Raw genomic sequence first — 22,714 nt, 5'->3', positions numbered from 1 at the left:
AAAAGCTTTAAATAAGTGACATTTTATTTTAAATAAATTATTTCAAAATATTCTGATCATGATTAATTCAACTTTCCTATGATAACACATAATATATCTTTAACAATGTGTTTATTGTGTTTATTTAGGGCAAAATGTGGGCAAACTCCAAAATTCCAGTTAATCAAGATTAATTACAGAAGAATGAAATATTGAGATTAAATAATTAAACGTTCAACAGAACTAATGAAGATATAACTCATAATCAAATTATTTTGACCTTGAGTTTATGTTGGGAAATATTTTACACAAAAATTCAAAAATAATTAAATATGTTGCTTGCTAACTATTCTAATAATATCAGAGTGCTTGGATATTCCAGTAAACACAGTTCATTTGAAAAAATATATAAGTATCACGGTATCAATAATAAGAAACTTAAAGCTTTACCATACCACCCTGACAAAGTCAAGATAAGGCAGGCCTTCAAAGCTCTGCACTAAAAACAAGGACACTTGTTTCCCACAGAGGCTAAACAATCACTGACAGAGCTACATAGTTTGGTGGCTAATATATGGAGTATATATATGTTGGAGTGCAATAGTCAACCATATCAAGAACTCTGCATAACAATGGCATGTATGAGAAAGACGCAGTTTCACAGAAAGTAAAATCTCAAAGCATGAGATACGATGTGGGGATGCTTCGTCAGCAGGGACAAGATATCTATTAAAAATGTAAGGAAATTTGGATGGAGCCAAATATAGGGAAAATACTGCAAGTGAATCTGCTCCTCCAAGATGGCATATCCATACATGCCATTGCAAGACGGTTTGCTGTGTCTCCTAGTACGGTCTCACGAGCATGGAAAAGATGGAAAACTGTTCATAAAGAGAGCTGAACAGGGCTGTCAACTCAGCAGCATGACCGATATCTGCTCCTTGGTGCAAGGAGGAACAGGAGGAGCACTGCCAAGCCCTACAAAATTACCTCCAGCGGGCTACTGGTGTGTATGTTTCTGGCCAAACTGTCAGAAACACACTCCATGAGGGTGGCATGTGGGCCCGATATCTTCTATTGGCATTTGGCAGAGAAAGCTAGAATTGGCAGGTCCACCATTGGTGACCCGTTCTCTTCACAGATGAGAGCAGGTTCACAGTGACAGACTTGAAAGTGTCTGGAGACGCCATGGTGAACATCCAGCATGACTGGTTTGGTGGTGGGTCAGTGATGGTCAGGGGAGGCTTGGAGGGTTGCACAGACCTCCACGTGCTAGACAACGGTACCCTGACTACTGTTAGGTGCTGGGATGAAATCCTCAGACCCATCGTCAGACCTTACGCTGGTGCACTTAGCCCTGGGTTCCTCCTGGTACAGGACAATGCCCAGCCTCATGTGGCCAGAGTGTGAAAGCAGTTCTTGGATGAGGAATGAATTGATGCCATTGACTGCCCCTCAAGTATCCCCAGACCTGAATCCAATTGAGAACCTCTGGGACGTTATGTATCGGTGCATCTGAAGCCGCCAAGTAGCGCCACAGACTGTCCAGGAGCTCCCTGATGCCCTGATCCAGCTCTGGGTGGAGATCCCCCAGGACACCATTCGCTGTATCATCAGGAGCATGCCCAGACGTTGTCGGGAGTGCATACAGGCATGTGGGGGCCAATACACACTACTGAGTCATATGAAGTTGGAAAAGCCTGTGATTATAATTATTTAGTTTGAATCCTGCCCTCAATCGGTTGGTGATTTTGGTTTCCTTTGACCGTTGTTACGTAATTTTATTCTCAACATATTACACAATGTACAGTAAAGATAAAGTATTTGATACACTGCCGATTTTGCAGGTTTTCCCACTTACAAAGCATAGAAGTCTGTAATTTTTATCATAGGTAATCTTCAACTGTGAGTGACGGAAATCCAGAAAATCACATTGTATGATTAAGTAATTAATTTGCATTTTATTGCATGCCATAAGTTAACAAGGTAGTGCATTGTATGATTTTTTTATAATTAATTTGCATTTTATTGCATGACATAAGTATTTGATCATCAACCAACCAGTAAGAATTCCAGCTCTCACAGACCTGTTAGTTTTTCTTTAGGGAGCCCTCCTGTTTTCCACTCATTACCTGTGTTAACTGCACCTGTTTGAACTCGTTACCTGTATAAAAGACACCTTTATGATTTTTAAATAATTAATTTTCATTGCATGAAGGGTGTTTTGTAAAATAACCTTATGACAACTGATGATTTAAAAAGGGCTTTGATTGACTGATTAAATTGTAACCTTCTTTGTAAAATAGAGTTACATAAAAATCTTAGCTACATGCTCTCTTTTCTCTGCCTTTCTATGAAGCACAGGTAGAATGTGAGGCTGGAGATGCTGAGGGTTGTATTTTACAGGGGGGTAGTCATTATGAATGTTTTTTGTATTCTAAGGCACAGAGTGCACAGTGCTCATTTATTAAATTAGAAAGCAGGTAATATAATTAAAACACTGATTTTTGGAGAGCCTGTGTTATGAAAATGCAGATTTTTCAAGGCTAATGCAACCTATGAAGAAGAGAGAATAACCTAGTAATGTAGAATGTGCTGTTGCTATATCTGGTGCTACACTTTGACACAGTCCAGTATTAAGCCAGTACAGTTTAGGCACAGATATGACGGTTATCCCCTTTAACAGCTGGGTTAAACAAAAATATGAAATCTCGGCCCCTACATGTGTTCAAATCTATTATGATTTCACTACAATGTCTGGAGGGAGAGCGATGTGAGTCACAAGAAACTCAGACCGGGGAGGATCTGTGACTAACAGGAGGTACAGAGGCAAGGAGGTCAGATGGTGCTGAATTGACAGATATGTAGGATAAGGATTAAACTGAGTGTACCTGACAAGGCCTTGTGAAAGTGTATGTATGTGTGTGTGTGTGTGTGTGTGTGAGCCAATTAGCTAAACAGGAAGATGTTGTCCACCCACCCAACCCCCCCCCCCCCCCATACAGCCCCTTCACAATACACATGTGACTGCATTATTAAAGGGTATCCAGAAGACCAGAGACAGAGCACACACATGAATGTATAAATTAACCTTCTTTAGTGAAAACTTTCTTTATAAACATTATCTGGCAACACATTTCTCTAAATCCAGACCTACAGTCACACCAATAATAATAATTTCCCAACATGGGGAGAATAAAAATATGCTAATTCCATCTCGGTTTTGATAGGACATACTTTTTAAAATAAAAAGTAATTGAAATAGTCTGCTTGGCTACTCTCTGTCTCTGGAAGGAAATTAATCCCATTAGTCATAAAGCGAAGCCCAGCACCAATCCCTAGTATTTAATGTAACCACATTTTAGATGTTAAGTTGCAGTACTCAATAGTCCCAATTACAAAGATACACCTAAAATATCTATTTTACAGTGCCAGCTTTAATTTAACAGTATATTTATCCATATTGACAAAAACATTTAGAAACTATATATCACATTTTGTACATGGGTCCCCTTTTTGTTAGGGTGCCAAAAGAATTGTCAGCAAGGAAGCTAGCCAAGTAAAATTATTGTTAAGCCAGCTATCTAGCTAGCCACCCAAAAAAAACCATTAATGGTTATTCAGTGGGCTTCTTTTAAAACAGGTGCCTTATCTCATTAGACATGTGACTACAGGCATAGAAACCTTTGTATTTAACATTTAATTAAGAAAGATGGAACTACAAACACAGTGATCACACATGCCCCATTATTCTGGGAAAGTCTTCCACAAAGCTACGTATAGGGACAACATGAGTATTTACATATTTACTCAACAAATTTGGCTTTAGCTTTCTAACATTCAGAGCAATGAACTTAAATACTTTCACAAAAACTTTAACTAAGGACTACATAAAATGCTCACAAACCTTGTACAAGACAAACTTTTACTATGATTTCTACACCTTCAATTAACACATGATCTCCTATGATGTTGTAATGAACAATCCAATACTGATGAATTTCAGTCACTACAAACCATGGGCCTAAATACTTTAACTTCGATTTACAAAAACATAATTACCTTCTGTTTGATTTTACTGGGACATATTCAAAACGTCTGCAGATTTGACCATCACTTGTTGACAGAATGTTGTTTTGTCTTCAAATGCATATTTAAGATGCTATAACCATGTTATCGAAGGATTTAGAAACATATTTAGCAGTAATACCTGTTTTTCAAAAACAGATCACAAACTACTCACATTCTCATCCTTGTTGTGCAGTATGGGTTGGTTTTCTAAAGTATTTTGATAAAGGTCTTTAGCTGTTGTATATAGTATTGTTATTAAGAACTTCACTTGCATTGTTGGATAACATTATGTAGAACTTGAGTGGTTTCTCTAAAACAAAAATGGATGACAGACTCAAAATCAAGCTTCGGAAACAAAGCAAAAAACTAAGATTGTGGATCCACTTATAACATGCTAATTACTCCGTGTTTGTGAGTCATTTAATTAATGGTGAACTAAACGTTAACTTGCGTCTTGCACCACAAAAAGACAGCGGGTGTTCCTCTTTAGCACTCTGAAAACGTATCAATGCATCCACCAGATGCATCAGATACCTTATGCCAGTGAAAAAAGTACAGGAAACATACAGTACAGTAATTTTAAGGGTTGATATTTGCAGTCCCACAGCAGTGGTAAGTAGAATGATGTAAGTAGAAGAGGATGGACCTATTTTAAAGGATGAGATTTGGAGTGCCATCAGGTAGCTAGTGTAAGCCCAACAGTGGGGGTGAGTTTGTAAACAACCTCAAAATAACAAGACAGGTAAGACGATTAGATCTTACATTAGGTCTTCAGACACAATGCTCTCCACCAGTGTGTTTAAAGATAACCAAAATGTTGCTTCTGCATTCAGCTTTCCTTTTCAGCAACTGCAGAGCCATCCATCTTGAGGAATGTCTTAAAAGACCTCTTCTAATTTACTTGCTTTAGAAGGACAGCACACGTCAATATAAGAATGCTTAGACAAAATCTAATGTTCACCCGGAGTGCCTTTGCAGATAAAGGAAACTCACTTAAAATGGTACAAAATAAAAACACATTACCAGCACTTCAAATACAAAAGGTTTATAACAACCAAAACCTATTAATAACTGGATTTTAACTATACAAGTAATGTTGCTGACAAAAAAAAGTTTGAGATTTTGAGGTTGGGACAGCCGAACCATGCAAAACAAAGTTGGTTAGGTCTCTCTAGCTTAAACAGTTCTGTACATACTATTTTAGGGATATTTCACCCTAACTATGCAAATGTTTTCGAATTAATATGGCCATAGGGCTTGTTTACATTATGCAAAAATGTTTGAGAAATATCGAAGAAGACTCGAGACGCTAGATTATTTAGTTGTGTGATAGCTTGCAAACATTGATAGCTTGAGGCGCCACCTTCCGATGGGTAGTGTGACTGACATCTTCGATAGAGCCCCCCTGGAGTTTTGCAAGCAAGAATACAATTTGGTCGGAACTGTATGAAGTTTCTGTGCATGTATATCTCTCAATTATACCCGTGATTGATGGCCACAATACTGTGTGGTACATCTTGAGAATGCAGGTGTAAATTGAAACGCTATGGAATTGATTATGTAAATCACAATTACTCTATCTAGCATTTTATTCACTCACTTGTAATGTAAACAAGCCCAAAGACACATTAAAGAAGTGTAAGTTGGGATAGCCTAAAGGTGAAACAAAGTTGGATGATCTCTCTAGCTTGAACGGTTCAAGAGATACTATTTTAGGTTTAATTAATGCTAATAATGTGAGTATATGCACATTTAGATTGCCATAGTCAATACAGTTGAGACATTTTAAGTTGCAAAAAGTTGCAAAAGTGAGACAAACTTGGCTGAATGGTCTCTAGCTAGAATGGATATAATGTTTCAGGGTACAGTTGCGCTCATAAGTTTGCATACCCTGGCAGAAATTGTGAAATTGTGGCATTGATTTTGAAAATATGACTGATCATGCAAAGATAGATGTTTGGCTCCTTTTTAAATCATAATGATAACAGAAAGCACCCAAATGGCCCTGATTAAAAGTTTACATACCCTTCAATGTTTGGCCTTGTTACAGATACACAACGTGACACGCAGTGGTGAAAATGGCAATTAATGGTGAATTTCCCACACCTGTGGCTTTTTAAATTGCAATTAGTGCCTGTGTATAAATTGTCAATGGGTTTGTTAGCTCTAATGTGTATGCACTGAGCAGGCTAGATACTGAGCCATGGGGAGCAGAAAAGAACTGTCAAAAGAACCCTAACAAGGTAATGGAACTTAATAAAGATGGAAAAGGATATAAAAAGATATCCAAAGCCTTGTAAATGTCAGTCAGTACTGTTCAATCTTGTATTAAGAAGTGGAAAATTCGGGTCAGGTATACCAAGAAAGATTTCAGACAAAACTGCCAGAAGAATTGTTCAGGATACAAAGAAAAACACACAGGTAACCTCAGGAGAAATACAGGCTGCTCTGGAAAAAGTTGGTGTGGTTGTTTCAAGGAGCACAATACGACGATACTTGAACAAAAATGAGCTGCATGCTGGAGTTGCCAGAAAGAAGCCTTTACAGCGCCAATTCCACAAAAAAGCCCAGTTACAATATGCCCGACAACACCTTGACACACCTCACAGCTTCTGGCAGATTGTAATTTAGAGTGACGAGACCAAAATAGAGCTTTATGATCACAACCATAAGCGCTATGTTTGGAGAGGGGTCAACAAGGCCTGTAGTGAACAGAATACCATGCCCACAGTGAAGCATGGTGGTGGGTCGCTGATTATTTTTTTGGAGGGGGGGGGGGGATGAGCTCGAAAGGCATGAGGAATTTTGTGAAAATTGATGGCAAGATGAATGCAACATGATATCAGAAAATACTAGCAGACAATTTCCATTCTGCTGCACGAAAGCTGCCCATGGGATGCTCTGGACATTCCAACACAACAAAGATAGGATATGCTGTTATCACAGTTTTATTTTCTAGATATATATGTAAAACAATTAAAAATAAAAACATTTTAAAAAAATACAGGGTGCATACAGGATTAATGCTAATGCAAAACGCTACTATATTGGATAATCGGTTGGTTTGTTAAGGGATTTATTGCGTACAGGTGGAAAATAGATTTTCGGGAAACATTATGTAATCGTCCGCTTTTCATGCACTCTATTGCTTACTATTTATATTACTGGACAGTTCTAGAAAGTTTACTCAGCACTGAATCGGTTTGGAATATTCTGGGAAATACAGTGGGGAGAACAAGCCGATTTTGCAGTTTTCCCACTTACAAAGCATGTAGAAGTCTGTAATTTTTATCATAGGTACTCTCCAACTGTGAGTGACAGAATCTAAAACAAAAAAACAGAAAATCACATTGTATGATTTTAAGTAATTAACTTGCATTTTATTGCAAGCACTGGCTGTGTGCTACATGTGACAACAATCTCCCATATTCTTCATATGAATGGGGTAGGGTGTAGGGTGGCAAGATGGAAGCTTTTTCTTACAAAGAAAAACATCCAAGCCCGGCTGAAGTTTGCAAGAACAAACATCAAGTCCCCCAAAAGCACGTGGGAAAATGTGTTATGGTCTGCTGAAACCAAGGTTGAACTTCACATCACCCAAAGAACACCATACCCACAGTGAAGCATGGTGGTGGCAGCATCATGCTTTGGGGCAGTTTTTCTTCAGCTGGAACCAGGGCCTTAGTCAGGGTGGAGGGAATTATGAACAGTTCCAAATACCAGGCAATTTTGGCACAAAACCTTCAGGCGTCCGTTAGAAAGCTGAAGAAGTTTACCTTTCAGCACGACAATGACCGAAAGCACACATCCAAATCCAAAAAAGAATGGCTTCACCAGATGAAGATTAACATTTTGGAATGGCCCAGCCAGAGCCCAGACCTGAATCCAATTGAACATCTGTGGGGTGATCTGAAGAGGGCTGTGTGCACAGGAGAATCTGACAGATTTGAGTGCTTTTGCAAAGAAGAGTGGGCAAATATTAAAGGACATATTAAAGGTGAAAAAAGTTCTGACATGATTTATCCTTGTCTCATTCTTTTACATCACAAGAACTTGGCATTTTAACAGGGGTGTGTAGACTTTTTATATCCACTGTAAACCTTTAAACAAGGACTGGAGAGCCACTGGCTAAAATGTTTTGATTGGTAGGAAGCAACATACCTACACCCCAAAAACATAGAGGCCTTATGCTTTCCCGTACCTATTTGTAAGGATATTTGAACGTACTACGAATGCACCAACCGTCAAACATAATCATTGATTTTGCCTCCACCTTTTTGGGGAGCAGAGTCCGCGAACGTTATACTGTGTTTCCAATGGTGCCAAACACTGGTGTTTTACCCTAAAGGGGGCATGGTACTTACGGTTGGGAATGGGCTGTTTCATAGCGCTCAAAAGCATGGCCCAGGTCATGCTTGTTGTTCATGTAACACTGCGTGCACAGGTCATAGTCAAAGCACACTTTGCACTTCCAGCGCATCCCCATGATGCCATGCTTCTTGCAGCTGTCACAGATTATATTGGAGTGGCGCACACCTGAAACAGAAAAGAGAGAGAATGAGAGCCAGACAGACGTGGAAGGAGGTCAATACAAGCCACCCCAGAAGTAGCTTGAAGAACTGCAAATGAGACACTTTGACCTCTCTTTTTAAAAAATTTTTCCCAAGCACTATTAATCTAAGCTTTATTTGCTTCTGTGGCAGAAAGAGCCTAATGCAGAGTAAAAGTTTAAATAGTCTAAAGCTAGGATTTAATTTAAAACATTGCAAAATGGTGAGCGATTATGCTTGTGTTTGACTTTGTTGTGTCCACTGTCTTTTAAAATATGCCTTCTGACACAATCATTGAGCCGTGAGGATGGAAATGTGGTCAAGCAAAAAGGGCGAGTAATGCCAAGATCACTGCGTAAAGACAAAGATATTGACAAACTTGAAATCCTAGCACTATTTTCATTAAGCTAGGATTTTAAAGGGAATCAGTCCGTAGATCAGCATGTTTATAGTATATCTTCAGTTCACATATTTTCTGTACAACACTTGTGGTTATGAATTTACCATGTTACCTTTAAGAAAACTATTTCAATTTGGTCACGGTTAGCTCACATATTTGACCGTTTATTTCTGAATGAAAAGGCAGGAAGCAGGTGTAGCAGCCTTTACTGATGTGTGAGGATCCTGTCCTCCACAGCAAGAACCACCAAGTCTGATGTTAAATGTCTCAACTGTAGGCTGCAGCATTAGGATTACAACCTAAACCAAAGAGTTACAATTTTTCACACAGCTGTGGAAACTTGGTTGGCTTGGTGTTCAAACCTCACCGATCTGGGCATTGTCGTAGAGCAGAAGGTCGTAGGAGCCTTGGTAGCCTGTGCGGTAGTTGGTGCGTGTGCCGCTGTCCCACTGGACCACCACTGTCTTGTCAGGTGTAGTCGTGCTGCCCTGTCTCCCGATCTCCACCACAGTGCCAACATGGCCCTCACCTTCATCCTGGTTACCCCACTTCCAGTCAAGGCCGCGTACCACACGCATGCCCACCTCCATGGTGCCGCTGGGGCCTGTCGGGCCCAAGGGCCTCGGCCTGGAAGGCTCGCCTCCGCTACTGTTGTTGTTGCTGGTGCTGCTGCGCCGCCGGGGCCTGTGCAGGGGAGGCCGGGCCCGCACTGAGGGTTGGGAGGGCACCACGGGTGGGACCAAAGGCTCTGGGACCAGATCAGAGCTGACTAAGGAGAGAGAGGGAATGAGTGAGTGGGGAACCAACTACTTTTGAAAATGTGAATGACGTCATTTAAGCATCTACCTCTCCGCAGCAATGTCATTCTTGGCATTTCATGCGAATGGCTTATGAAGCACCTGCACCTCCACATTTTTTTGTATTGCACATGCAAATAGCTAGTAAATAAGAACTAATCAAAAAGCTAACAAATGAGCTCAGTGAATATTGCAGTTACAATAGGCTCCTGTCGAGAAGAGCTGTGCTGTAAGTTACATGGGTCACGTCAACCAGGCTAGCATGGTATTGGCTCTTCAAGGAGCAATTTTTTGTTGACCCGTTGTTGAAACAATTACCATCATCAACCCTCTGCATTTTCCTCAAGGATGATTGCTTCATTCTACAAAGCCACTATTGAATGGGAAAATGCATGTTCAGCTTTTAAACTGATGATTTAACCACAGCCATTACATTAACTTACAATGCCAATCCAAACCATCTCTTCAATTGTTGCTAAGGCAGGGGAAACCCATGTCGGTTATCCCTTGGACACATTCTACGTTGTTCATGTCTGGGTGGCATTCTTGAAGCTACAGTAGTCTATGTCTACGGTACACAGAGGTCTCTAGAGGAAGCAACTGTGAAGTGAACGTAGATCTGCCTCTAGGTGAAATCTAGATAAGACTGTCTTCCTGTATCCTCCTCTGCCTGTCTACCATGGGTTTGCAGACTTATGTACAGTGTGTCCACAGGTCCTTAAAGCCATAAAAAGCATTTAATTTATCTTAAAAAAAAGGCATTGAAAAGCCTTAAATTGTCTTAAAAGAGTACTAAGTTCTGTTAGCATTGTGAAGAGGTGATGCAAATACTAATGTGTGGTTTGTGAATGCATTTTAGCTCTGGTCGGGGAAGAACCACACAGGGAAGAACCACGAATTCAGTCAGAATGTCAGAAAGACACTTGTGACGGTTGGCTGTTTTTCTCCCAACACTGGTGTTCTAGCGGTAGATAGCTAACTAGTACCAAGCTAGGTAATTTAGCTAGCTACATAGTAGACATGGGCAGTTAAGCTTCCCGCTGGTACCATGGGAAAGTGCATTTAATTTGTAATTAACTTTGCTTTGTTGAAGGGAAAGAAAATGAAGCCCACTGTACTTTTTGCAAGAAGTCTTTCAAACTTGGCACTATGGGAATTTAATCTGTGGAATCCCATATGAAGTGTGAGAAGCACACTATTTTTGCGTGGGGTGTTGTTGTGAAATTGGCCTTAAACTGAAATTGTAACGGCATTAAAAATTATTCAATTTAGCTTGCTGTAAGAGAAATAAAACATGCAAGTAAAACAATCACATTTCACATGATAGGCAAAACTCACTCAATATGTGCATGTTGTTTTTTTGGTAGTAGGCCTAAACATAGCTCTTTTTTGTTCATAACAGTTAATCCGTGTATACATGCCGCAGAGCAGGGATATTCAAATCTGGACAAAAGCCGGTTCAAATCGGGTCAAAGCCGGTTCTACTCCATTCTTTCCATTGTAATCCTCTAATCAGGGTCTTATTTAGACATGGAACACCAGGTGGGTGCAGTTAATAATGAGGTAGGACAGAAAAAGCAACAGCCTCTGGACCTCGTAGTGTATGACTTGAAAACCCCTGCTGTAGAGGGACCTTGCAAAGGTGTTCCATTCTCATGCTGCACCTTCTCTCAGCCCAGCTGAACGTAAAGCTAGTCACAACAAAAAAAAAGTATTTATTCCCCGCCACTCACAACCTTTTACCTAAATGCTTTTAAATTTGAACTGGTTGGGCAAAAATTGCTGCTAGAGCGTGAAGAGGCAAGGCAACCATATTCAGTCACTATTCCTCCAAACTGGACTCCACGGGATCCATAAGCTAGATTTAAACCTTAATCGTGGATTCACACGTTAGTCTTGCAAAGACAAAGCTACGTTAGAGGCAGCGACATTACAGTTCGGCCATTAAAAGGGCCCCTTAATCCAGAATTTAAGATCTTCTTGTATTGTTACAAGTTGTCAAAGTAATTTTCACACGCTTCCAATAACAGAATGACAGAAAGACCTTCCAACAATCAATATATAAAACACAATCTAGGAGGCTTTACACGTACAAACAAAACGTATTGACCATGGGTAACACATTCAATGCCAATGTGAACTGAACGCTGCTCAAAATGCTGTGAATGTATTACTTATTAAATCCAAAGACAAAATAGGCTATCCAGCTGGGCCATGTGATTTAGAAGGCCTAAATCCTTTTTAATCCAGCAATAGGCTAAACAAAATGATAATGTTTGGACATGATAGCTTACAAAGATTACAGTATCATCACTGTATTAATGCTGTTTAACAGCAAAAACCCATGTAGTGGAATCAGACAGGGAACAAGTAGACTGCTGATACTTTTCACTTTCAACCTCAGAATCACAGATTTGCCTGCTTCACAGAATTACTAACCCTGACTAGTCATCTGACTCAGCCCACAAATAGGCCATCACTGGAACCAACTACCATGGCTCCAAAATTCCCTGTCACAAAGGGGTGAGTTGTTTGTGTCAAGTATGTAAGCAGGACGACTCCAGCACCCAAACGCATTGCTGTTTCAAATCGTTTTTTCTTTTATCCCCAACTTTTAAACAGTAATCAACCCTCAGAAACAGTTTGGTAACATATGTTCTATCGGTGGGTAAAATAACATTTTTCAGCGTGATTAACTTTTAAGTGGTCTGTCTGTGAAATGTGTTAATCTTGTAGAATTTTTTTATTTTTTCTAAACATGTACCATTTGGAATTGAGTAATATAAGGGAATTGGTCAGGGACATATAATAATGCAATTATATAACAACAATTAGACATGCCCTGGCTTTTAACCTCTGTGGCATGGTAGTTTGAAAACGTCTCTACACAATAATTACAATTATGTTACTACATGAAATGAAATTAGATTTAATTGAGTTTTTGCCTCTGATCAACAAAAGTGCATAATGTGAAAAATCTACAAATAATTGTAAAAAATTTTCTTACTTTTTTTACAATTTCAAAACAGAAAATAATTGATTGTGTACAGTAGGTTAACAACAGCCATTAAGCCACTCCAATGTTGCTTTGGCTTTGTGTTTGGGATCATTGTCTTGATTTTTGAATTCAGCATTTTTCCAGTTCAGTAAATAAATATTGGTTTAATAACACATTTAAATTATATAATATTTCTTAAGTGTTTATCTTTTCCTGTGATGAAGACAACGTTGTCCAATGGTATGGTATGCAAAACAGGTCACCTTCAAAACACCTTTGTTTTTTTGAAGAATGTTTTTTAGTATTCATATCCAAAAATGTATGTTTGTGAGTAATTTTACAAAGGGAAAATGTATTAAAAGCTCCTTTAAAATCTAAAATGGACACAGTGTGGGCCGGCAGTAGTCACCACCTCACTATTAGTTGCGTAATGGTGATGCAAAGATTGAAAACTGATTAGCCCAGGGATCCCATGGAGGGAGGAGCAACTGGCCAGTACAGTCCAGATTTGGGGGGGTATTAATCAAATATTACTGACTTGCCTCATTGCGCTCTAGCAAATTCTTGTAAGGCAAGTAAGGTTTAGCAGTACAGACTTCCTGATTGAAGCAAGAAGCATTCAAGTGGTTTGGAAGACACATATCTTGACAATGTAGTCTCATCAGAAGTAGACGCAGTGTAGCAGGTCTTTAATTACAAATTAGATAATGACATTAGGAGGCAAAAGATGAGTAAAAAGAAAAATGGATGCAGTCATTGTTACTATATTGAAATATATATACCTATACCTAAACCTGACATGTTATGTTTAATAGTCAAGCAAACAAGCTACCATGACTGCACATTTCTCCAGTGGCTAGCACACTAGAACTAAAGAAGTTGCAACAGTATGAAGTGATTTGAGGTGAATTGAGTTTTGCAAATATTACCTTGAGAGGACGGTGACCAGTCTGTTTCTCAAGTCACATAGACAGGTTTACTAGCCTAAAATAACAAAACATTTTGAACTGCGTTGTATCCAGACTGATGCTCTATTTACAGAGAAACACTTTAGTAATAGTGAATTATTAAAGAAATGGCACTGTGCCCTGGCAAAATACATGCAATGGAAATACTGATCAATTAATTAAAAGGGATGGTTTTCTCTAGTCTATAGATAGCCTTTTTGTGGAAAAGCTGGTTCTTTCAAAGCAATAAAAGCAGCTGCTCTATCTACTACTCTTCCAAGATTGACAGCGTCAGAGGAAATCCCAGGACCTTATTTTCTACAATCAATCTACTCCTCCACCGTACAGGTATCGTCTTGTAACAGAAGTATCTTGCCCATTTTATGTTAGCAAAGGAACTTAAATCGCATTCAATACATTTTTTTTGAATTTTTACAATTGTTCCACCAGACATCAAAGCTTAAACGGTTAAAATAAGTATAGTGCATTTCTCAGAAATATGGATATTTAGCTTTCATTTGACAAAAAATGTTATATCTATGAACTTCAATTGCAGATGCTCATGGGTCCTTTCACATGGGAAAATATAACTAATCTAAGCAAAAAAATATAAACAGAAGCTTGAAAACTAGCCAGTCTCCCTGAGAATTCCATTTAATTTCTTGCTCCAAATTATGCAGCAGTGAGCTAGTTTGTTCACTTGTTGGTGAAAAGAGAGAGAAGTAAACTCACTTCCTATGATCTTCAGCCCACTCCTGAACATCTTGACTAGCTGTATTCCAGAGTTGCACACTCACAGAACACCATGAGCTTTGTGCTGTGTCACTGCCTTATCAATGTAAATGTCTTGGCACTATGGACCAGCCATTCCACTAATAGAGGAATAAACCTGTTTGAGCAGTCTCTTATTTGTTTTGGTGTGAACTTTGCTCTTAGTTTTTTTTTTTTTTTAACAAAAGGACAGAATATGCTGGACTCACTGTGACAAAAAACAAGGTACAGATAAAAGATGTATGGTAATCAATAGCTCTATGGTAGTCCTAATCTGCATTAATAACACTTTCATACTTTTCAACGGTACCAATGATAGATTTGAAAATGTACTTGTATATTAGGCAAACATTTTTAGGGGGAACAAAGATACCGGTCTAAAAGCTATTCTCATAGATGGGCAAGTGTCTATGTTTGACCAAACACCTCTCAGAAATGTCAGTTTGCAAACATTTGGTCTTTATAAAATATTTTGGGAAACATCCAATGGTATCATCATTAGCTGTTACACAACAATTTTAGGAGGTAGGCCTAGTTCCTGCCTAACCTGCTGGCTTTAGTGGATTTTAGTGACATATGGTGCAATTGTAATAGTGTGGCCTCTGTAGTGTTGGGTATATATCTCCTTCATTTCACTGGTGGCTCTTTCCATTCCCTGTATGAAATAGGGCAGTTCTATTTACCCATAAGTAAAATACAAATGAAATAATAGGGTCATCATGCCCCATTTCAGAGTAAAGATCTGCACAAATGTTTCTAGATTACTGTTTCCAAAAAGACACCACTGTCAAACCTAACCATAACAAGCTAATAGCTATAGCAACAGAAACAATATATGCACAACACTACCAGAAATTGGACTTCATCAGAACATTCAAACAGTATTCCTAAAACACCCTGAAACTAGTGATAATGTTGCAAAATATTGCATCATGGCTACAAATGTAACTCAATTTGTAGGTTTACCTGTTGGAACAGAAGCGTGCAGCACAATCTGCGAGGCACAGAAAAACAGGGGGTAGCGGAAGGAGAAGACAACAGGGACAGTAGACTTCTCAGATCTGCGCAAGATGGTGAGAACCGACCATGCAGCGGTTCCACCAGCAACCCAGCAACACGGCTCGAGATGGAAAAAGAGGATCCTGGGGCTAGAGCACTATGTTGTGGTGGATGGGGAACCAGAGGTGATATAGCAGCAGGGAGCCAGTGTTAAGACAGCAGCATCTCCTATGTAGCCAGCCTGGGTGTGGGGAATAGCGCAGGGCTGACAGGCAGTGGAGTTGCCGATTAGTCCTTTGTGCGCCGTGTCAGCAGGGATTATCGGAGGAAGAGGGCAGCAGAGAAAGTGGCTGCCGAGCCAGCGCATTCAGGTCGGTGCGCACGCATGCCCACGTACGCACAGTCGCACACAATCAGACAGGCTTTCTTTTAGCCGCTAAGTCCGTCGTCGCTGGCGAACCCAGGTGAAACACACAGCACACGTTTTCCTCCTCATCAACACACATGCGCAAGTCCGCATTTTACACACTGCACTGCACCGCCTTCTTTTCCATACCCCAGGGACGACACTCAACCTCTCTGCTGCCAATGAACAGACGGGCGGAGAACAGAGATGAGGGGGAGGTGCTGTGAGAGCGACGGAGAGGAGGGGAGGGGTTGTATTTGGAGAGGGGCAATACGTTTCTGGACATGAAAATGGGCAGGATAGAAGGAGACTTGATGAATGAGCATGTGCCACGCTTCCAATTATCAGTCATTGACTGTCTGTGTGTGTGTGCGTGTGCAGGCAGCCAGGAAATTGGACCTTTTAAAATGGTAATGTGGATGTGCGTGTTCACACAGCCTTGAACAGCACATGGACAGTAATTCATTAATTCAGCTGTGGAGGGACAGGAGGACAATGCATTTTGCAGCCAACCATTCCACCAACAGTCACTTGCACATAAACAGGCTACTGACACACTTAAATATGCAGCTATCAATCCTACTGCTAGCCAGCCAATGAAACGGAGGGACAGGGGGTGGTGGTGCGAAACACAGCCAACTCACACCAATAATGAAGTCTGGTGCTCTGTTCTCTGTATTGTAAACAAAGCCAGTGCTGTTGTCCATATGACAGACTAGTCAGGCCAGCTCAGAATTAGGTAAGAGCACATTCACAGAACTCATTCTCTACAAGAAACCAACGTATGCAAGATATGCCTACACACACACAATCTCCAGAGGATTCTGGAATAGATATTGAACTCTGCAATATAAGTCAAAAAAAGATTTGGGGATAGGCTATTGTTAATTGCCACACAAAAAAAACTTGGACCAAAGGCCAAATGTGTGTGAAAATAGCAATAATTGTATACTTTTATTACATCACGTCACATATTTTGAAGTTGTATTGGCAGTTTGGCATTTTTGTACCTTCATAAATTGCAGCAAGAATCCAAAATCCATGAAAAATTGATATGGGTTTTGGGCTAACTTATTAATGGATATTCAAGAGACGTAGTTTTCAACTTTGTAATGTTCAATGGATAAGGCTGCTAAAGGGTACTGACAGGCAGATATAGGATGCTTAGTCCTCCACCTTTTGGTGTGAACCTGTGGGTTGAACTGATGACCAGACTTTGCACAGGGCGTCAGCTAGGCATTTAAATCAGCCCTCCGGTTGGCCCTGCAGGCTTCCTTTAGAAGGATTATCAAAACTCCCATTATGGTCTGTCACCTATGGCCCCAAAGTTGCTTGAAGAAATGAAAAAAATACTAGGATATAAGCAAATGTCTGCTATTATATATTCATTATATATTCATTAAGTGGCACTGTCAAGCTAAAACGGGTCACTGAAAATGTTGTACATCTTATGCCTTATGTCATCAAACCGGTTACTTTCTAATTTGTAATTTCATGGCTAGCCACTGGCTGTTTTAACAGCTTATTAGCCAATAATAGGCCTACTAGTATCTACTAACTACTTGGAATAGTCATAAGAATTAAGCAATTTTCTAGCAAGACTGAAGATGATCTTTACACTGCCAAAGCTATTTAATTTCATGGCACAACAATGTTCGTTTTTCTTTCATTTGTGAATGACATTGATACAATAACTATCAATATAGCTGAAAACTGACTTTTTCGTCAAGTGAAAATACGAGAGAATTGTGGAAACTCCTACTCTTTAAACTGCCCATGGGGTTGTGATCTTGCCTATATTATCCCGAAAAGCCTGCACGGATACGTATTTCAAAAATCGACTAGAAATAGTTGCAATATAACCGTAAACCGTTTTATTTTAGGCTAACTATAACGTAGCTACTGAAGGTTGTAGCCAGTAAAGTTTCTGTCTATCCTGAGCAAATCCTACTGTATAATTTTTTCTGACACTGAGGAGGCTCAAATTCAGTACCTCAGACTTTCTAGTCCACACCTCTAACCTCTACGCTATTTAACAAGGGGTAGTCAGTCACTCACTCAGTAAGAGACATTCGCTCTGCTTACGCGGTCCGGCAAAAATTAAGGGAACATTTAAAAATTAAGGGAAATCACACATCGGGTTTTGATGAAGGAAATATATTAAAGATCAAAGTCTTTAATGTACATTGTGTAATTTGTTGAGAACAAAATGAAGTAACAATGGTCAATGGAAACCAAAATCACCAACCGATTGAGGGCTGGATTCAAAAGTCACACCGAAAATCCCCACGTGCCTGTATGCACTCCCGACAACGGCTGGGCATGCTACTGATGAGACGGTGGATGGTGTCCTGGGGGATCTCCTCCCAGACCTGGATCAGGGCATCGATGAGCTCCTGATGGATAGTCTGTGGCGCTACTTGGTGGCATTGGATGCACTGATACATATCGTCCCAGAGGTTCTCAATTGTATTAAGGTCAGGAGTATGTGAGGGCCAGTCAATTGCATCAATGCCTTCGTCATCCAGGAACTGCCTACACACTCTGGCCACAAGAGGCTGGGCATTGTCCTGCACCAGGAGGAACCCAGGGCCCACTGCACCAGCGTAAGGTCTGACAATGGGTCTGAGGATTTCATCCCGGCACATAACAGCAGTCAGGGTATTGTTGGCTAGCACGTCGAGGTCTGTGTGAGGGCAATTATCTGTGGCAACCACCTGCAAAACCATTTCCTTTTTGGGGGTTGTCTTGCTGTTGCCTCTCCAGTGCACCTGCTGTCACTTATTTGCACCAAAAAAGGTGACACCGATTCACAATTGCTTATGCTTCCTAACTGGACAGATTGATATCCCAGAAGTTTAATAGATTTTAAGTAATATACTGTGATGATTACATGTTCCCCAAATTATCATGTCCCCCAAATCATCTTTACAGAATTGACTATTGCTAATGTGAAATTAACCCAAATATGGTTTTGTAAACAACAACATGTACTTAGGTGTTTTTATTCCATAGTGAAAATGATTTGAAAGAACCTGGCTATGGGAGGAGAAAAGACAAAACGATAACTTTGAATAACGCTTAGTTTTCTATAGGCCCAAAGGGACAGAGAGACTAATAACTACAGGTGTTCTACAATATACACTACAGCTAGTTTCTTAAATAAGTAAAGTTAAATAGTACAGTTGTGACTGGTAGTTAAAGGGAAGAAAAACTGCGGAGTGTTGCCCAGTGTGTCTAGCCTGTCGAAGGCTAAACTAAAGCAGATTGTTTTACATCTTTCCCACTGCTAGATATCATGAGCCGCACCGCCATGTAAAGAGTGATAATATTTCATTTAATCCAGTACAATTTCTAATACACAAGAAGTCAAAATCACCACTGTTAGAAGGCAAGTTCCAAATCTGAGTCACCAAGATCAAGTCTTGAGTCAGACAAAGGCTGTGTGTATTCAGTGCCCTGATGGGCATTTTATTAACAAAAGAGAATGCATACGGGGAGGAGGTGAGGGAGAAATCAAAACCAAATGCCACATTTTTGGGGAGGCAACGTCAGCTCAGGGGCAGCCTCCCAGTGGATGTTTGGGGGAAATGGTGCTGTTGGTCCTAGCTTTGGCGACTGCTCTGGCACCCTCCACCTCCTGGCCGTCTTCCCCCACCTCCAGCTTCCTGCCTTCTTCGGTCCATCTTCCTTCTCTTTGCTTCTCTAGGCCTCCCCCCAGAGCTGCGCCCTGGATACCTTTAAGTACCTCCTCTGATAGGGTTCCAACAGGAGGTGAGTGGGCGGGGCTGGCCGAGCTGGAAGCCCCCAGAAGATTCTGGAAGCTACTAGCAGGTGTGACACAGAACTTTAGGGTGTAGGTGTGTTTGCGCCACGGTACGTGATTTCGGTCTCTTCCGGCCAATCTACCTCAGCAAAAAGACTGCAAATGAACACATCCTGGTAATGCATTTATCGTAACAGCTAATATCGGTTTATTCACCATGTTCTGCTGAACACAGTAATGAAAATTGTGCCGCTAACAAAAAGCAATAGGAATATGGCGACATAACTTGACCACAGTCATACCTGTGTGATTCTGGACTTGTGAGTATACAGTATCCCAGTCACTGGGAGGTCCTGTAGTTTGTTTGTACAATTCCTAACAAGCTTCATAGAGGAACTTTCAAGCAAATCAGGTACACGGTTCTCTAAAAGCATCAATCAGGGGTAGGATAAAAGAACATTTCCAAGTAATTGAACGTTCTTCAGAGCATTCTAAAGTCCATTATTAAGAATCTGTCTAGAATAGGCCATCCTCCAAAACTGAGTATCCAGATGAGAAGGTTGACTGTTAGGGAGGCCGCAGAGAGGCATATTTCAAATCTAAAGGAGTTAGTCTTCCAGAGCTGAGCTGGGTCAACACTGTGCATACTTCAACAATAGCCCAGGTGTTTGTGACCTTTAAGGGAGAGCGGCAAAAAACAAAAAATCTCACATCAAATCTTGGCTAGAGTTTGCCAAAAGGAATGTGGGGGATTCCAAGACTGGAGTGGAGACTCAATCTGAGAATACTATCCTTTTGGTGAAACATGGTGGTGGCAGGTTCAATCAATAAGGATGCTTCTCTGCATCAGGACCGGGAAAAGCTGTAAAGATGGCGGGCAAAATGGCACAGCAATGTACACAGAAATCCTGAAAGAAAAGCTACTGAAGTATGCAAGAGACTTGGGAAAAATATTAATCTTCCAACTAGACAATAAAACCAAACATACAGCTGAAGCCATACTGGAGCAGCTAAAAACAAAAAGATCATTGTCCGTGAGTGGCCAAATCAAAACCCAGACCTCAATTAAAATGAGAACATGTGGAAAGGTTGACAATTGCTGTTCATCAAATTTTGTAAATAAGAATGAGCAAAAAGAATGAGCCACTGTAACTTCCTTCAAATGCCTATCTTGTATTGAATAGATGTTGTGAAAAAACAGTATATAAAACTTAGTTTTCGGGAGAAATCAACCACAGCCATGGATTTTTATCAACCATTTGGGAAGAACTTGTGCAGAGGATTTTGTTTTACAATAAATCATAAATACAATACATTGTACACTACAGACAAAAAGGCAAAAAAAAAAATGAATGTAACCTTTGAATGTGTAAATCTCAGGCACACAAAAGCCAAATGTGGCCACTCTCAATGTGGTTTGTAAAGACAGATTGTGAACCATCGGTCTATTACCCAGAAGTCCCCCTCTAATACAGTTGTGTCCAAAAATATAGATAGCCATGATTTAGATTTCAATACTTCCTTATTTCATAAAAAATATGTAGAAAACAATGATAACAAATCTGGAGTGAGGGTGTGAAAACCTTACGTTTGGTACTGCATAGACAGAACCTACTCCATCAAGTCTGTGATAAGCAAATGACAAACCAATATCTTACTATTAAAAAGCCTGAGCAAATGAGTTGGACTAAAATAGGAAGGGCCATTATTAGTTTCATTGCACTGTAGAAGTATTGACAACGTAACAACATGAGCAACTATAATTTGCGTACAAATAAGCATTTGTTCCAGCTGAGGGGTTTGCAAATCATTGGGTCAATTGACGCCACTTCGCTGAGCGGTTATTGCAAGTCAGGAAGATTGGCCAGCATCAAGACACTATAATTAAAATAAGGAGATGTCATCAAAAAACATTTAATTAATCGCTGATAGTTACCAGTTGCAGTGAATCAGTCGTAAACAATTTACGTAGCTGTAGCGTTAGTCCACATGTGTCAAAATTGGTATTAATTTAACAAGTTACAATCTACAAGTGAACATATATCAGAATTATATTAAATAATACTGGGCGACAACAACCGCTGCCAAGCAATAACCTGCATGTTAGCTACAGTAGCTAACATGTACCACAAAGCAAGCCATTAGCGACCAAACGCGAAATAATTCTAGCTCACATTTGATTTAATTTATTTAACGTTACTAACTCAAATGAATAGGTTCGTTTCTTACTTACCTGACTCAAAATATGTAACCTGTGTCAACATGTAATTCCATTTCGGCTTCTACGTTCATCATGGTTGATAAACAGTAGTACCCGATCAGAACGGAAATAGTTTGGCTAGCTTACATGTAGCAGCTAGGACAGACTGAAAACAAGTGGGCGTGGTTCATCCTGGGTAATGCCAGATACTGCTTTAGGGAGATCGGAACCAACACATTTATCGGAATAGTTGGGTGTTAAATACATAATATAAATTATGATCAAAAAGATTTCAAAGCAACGTCATTGCGTGTATATACAGATACAATTATTTCCAATGGAACGCTGCATTTGCTTGGCAGCAAAGTTTGGGTCTTTAACCTTAAAACACCCAAAATATTTAACCTTATTATTGAAAGGGCATTATGGAAATGCATTTGAACAAATTTTCGACACAAATCTTTCCACTGGTCTTTGCCGGGTTCTTTTGACGTGCTCTGACTTGCTCTGCCCAACGTACTTGCTCTGACGGGCTTTGAGGTGTATGACCTTGTATGGACAAGTGTGTGTGTGTGTTTTCTAAATCATATCCAATCCAGAACTCCAATCCAGATCTATAGACATTTCAAGGATTAGCTGATTACACAGGATTCACCTGAGATCAATTTGGAGTGTCAAGGTAAAGGTTCTGTACGTAAGATTTTTCAGGTTTAATTTTCAATAAATTGGCACACATTCCTAAAAAGGTGTTTTCACTTGGCAGTTATGTGAGGGTGTAGATTTATTATTTTTTACATATAATTAATTATAAATTATTTCTAAATGAAGTC

The 22,714-nt window shown here is 39.9% G+C and overlaps 1 protein-coding gene across 5 annotated transcripts in view; it reads right to left on the bottom strand.

Moving 5' to 3' along the window:
* mib2 (mindbomb E3 ubiquitin protein ligase 2) overlaps positions 1-22,057 on the bottom strand; it is a 44,900-nt gene extending 22,843 nt beyond the window's left edge. For 2 of the 5 annotated variants that reach the window (XM_010875402.5, XM_010875404.5), the window contains exons 1-3: positions 21,918-22,057; positions 9,368-9,769; positions 8,415-8,586 (exon numbers count right to left, since the gene is read on the bottom strand). In XM_010875402.5, coding sequence (XP_010873704.2) covers positions 8,415-8,586; positions 9,368-9,769; positions 21,918-21,948 — 605 coding nt within the window. In that variant the 5' untranslated portion in view covers positions 21,949-22,057. Of the gene's footprint in view, positions 1-8,414; positions 8,587-9,367; positions 9,770-14,474; positions 14,583-15,479; positions 15,668-21,917 lie in introns of those variants that run through there. The other 3 variants (XM_034295777.1, XM_010875405.5, XM_010875403.4) reach the window with 3 other exon arrangements.
* Positions 22,058-22,714: the final 657 nt, after the last annotated feature.

Source organism: Esox lucius, chromosome 12 (assembly GCF_011004845.1).
Source record: "Esox lucius isolate fEsoLuc1 chromosome 12, fEsoLuc1.pri, whole genome shotgun sequence".
Lineage (NCBI taxonomy): Eukaryota > Metazoa > Chordata > Actinopteri > Esociformes > Esocidae > Esox > Esox lucius.
Note: the sequence above shows the minus strand (reverse complement) of the source record. Positions and strands in the feature narration are given on the sequence as shown.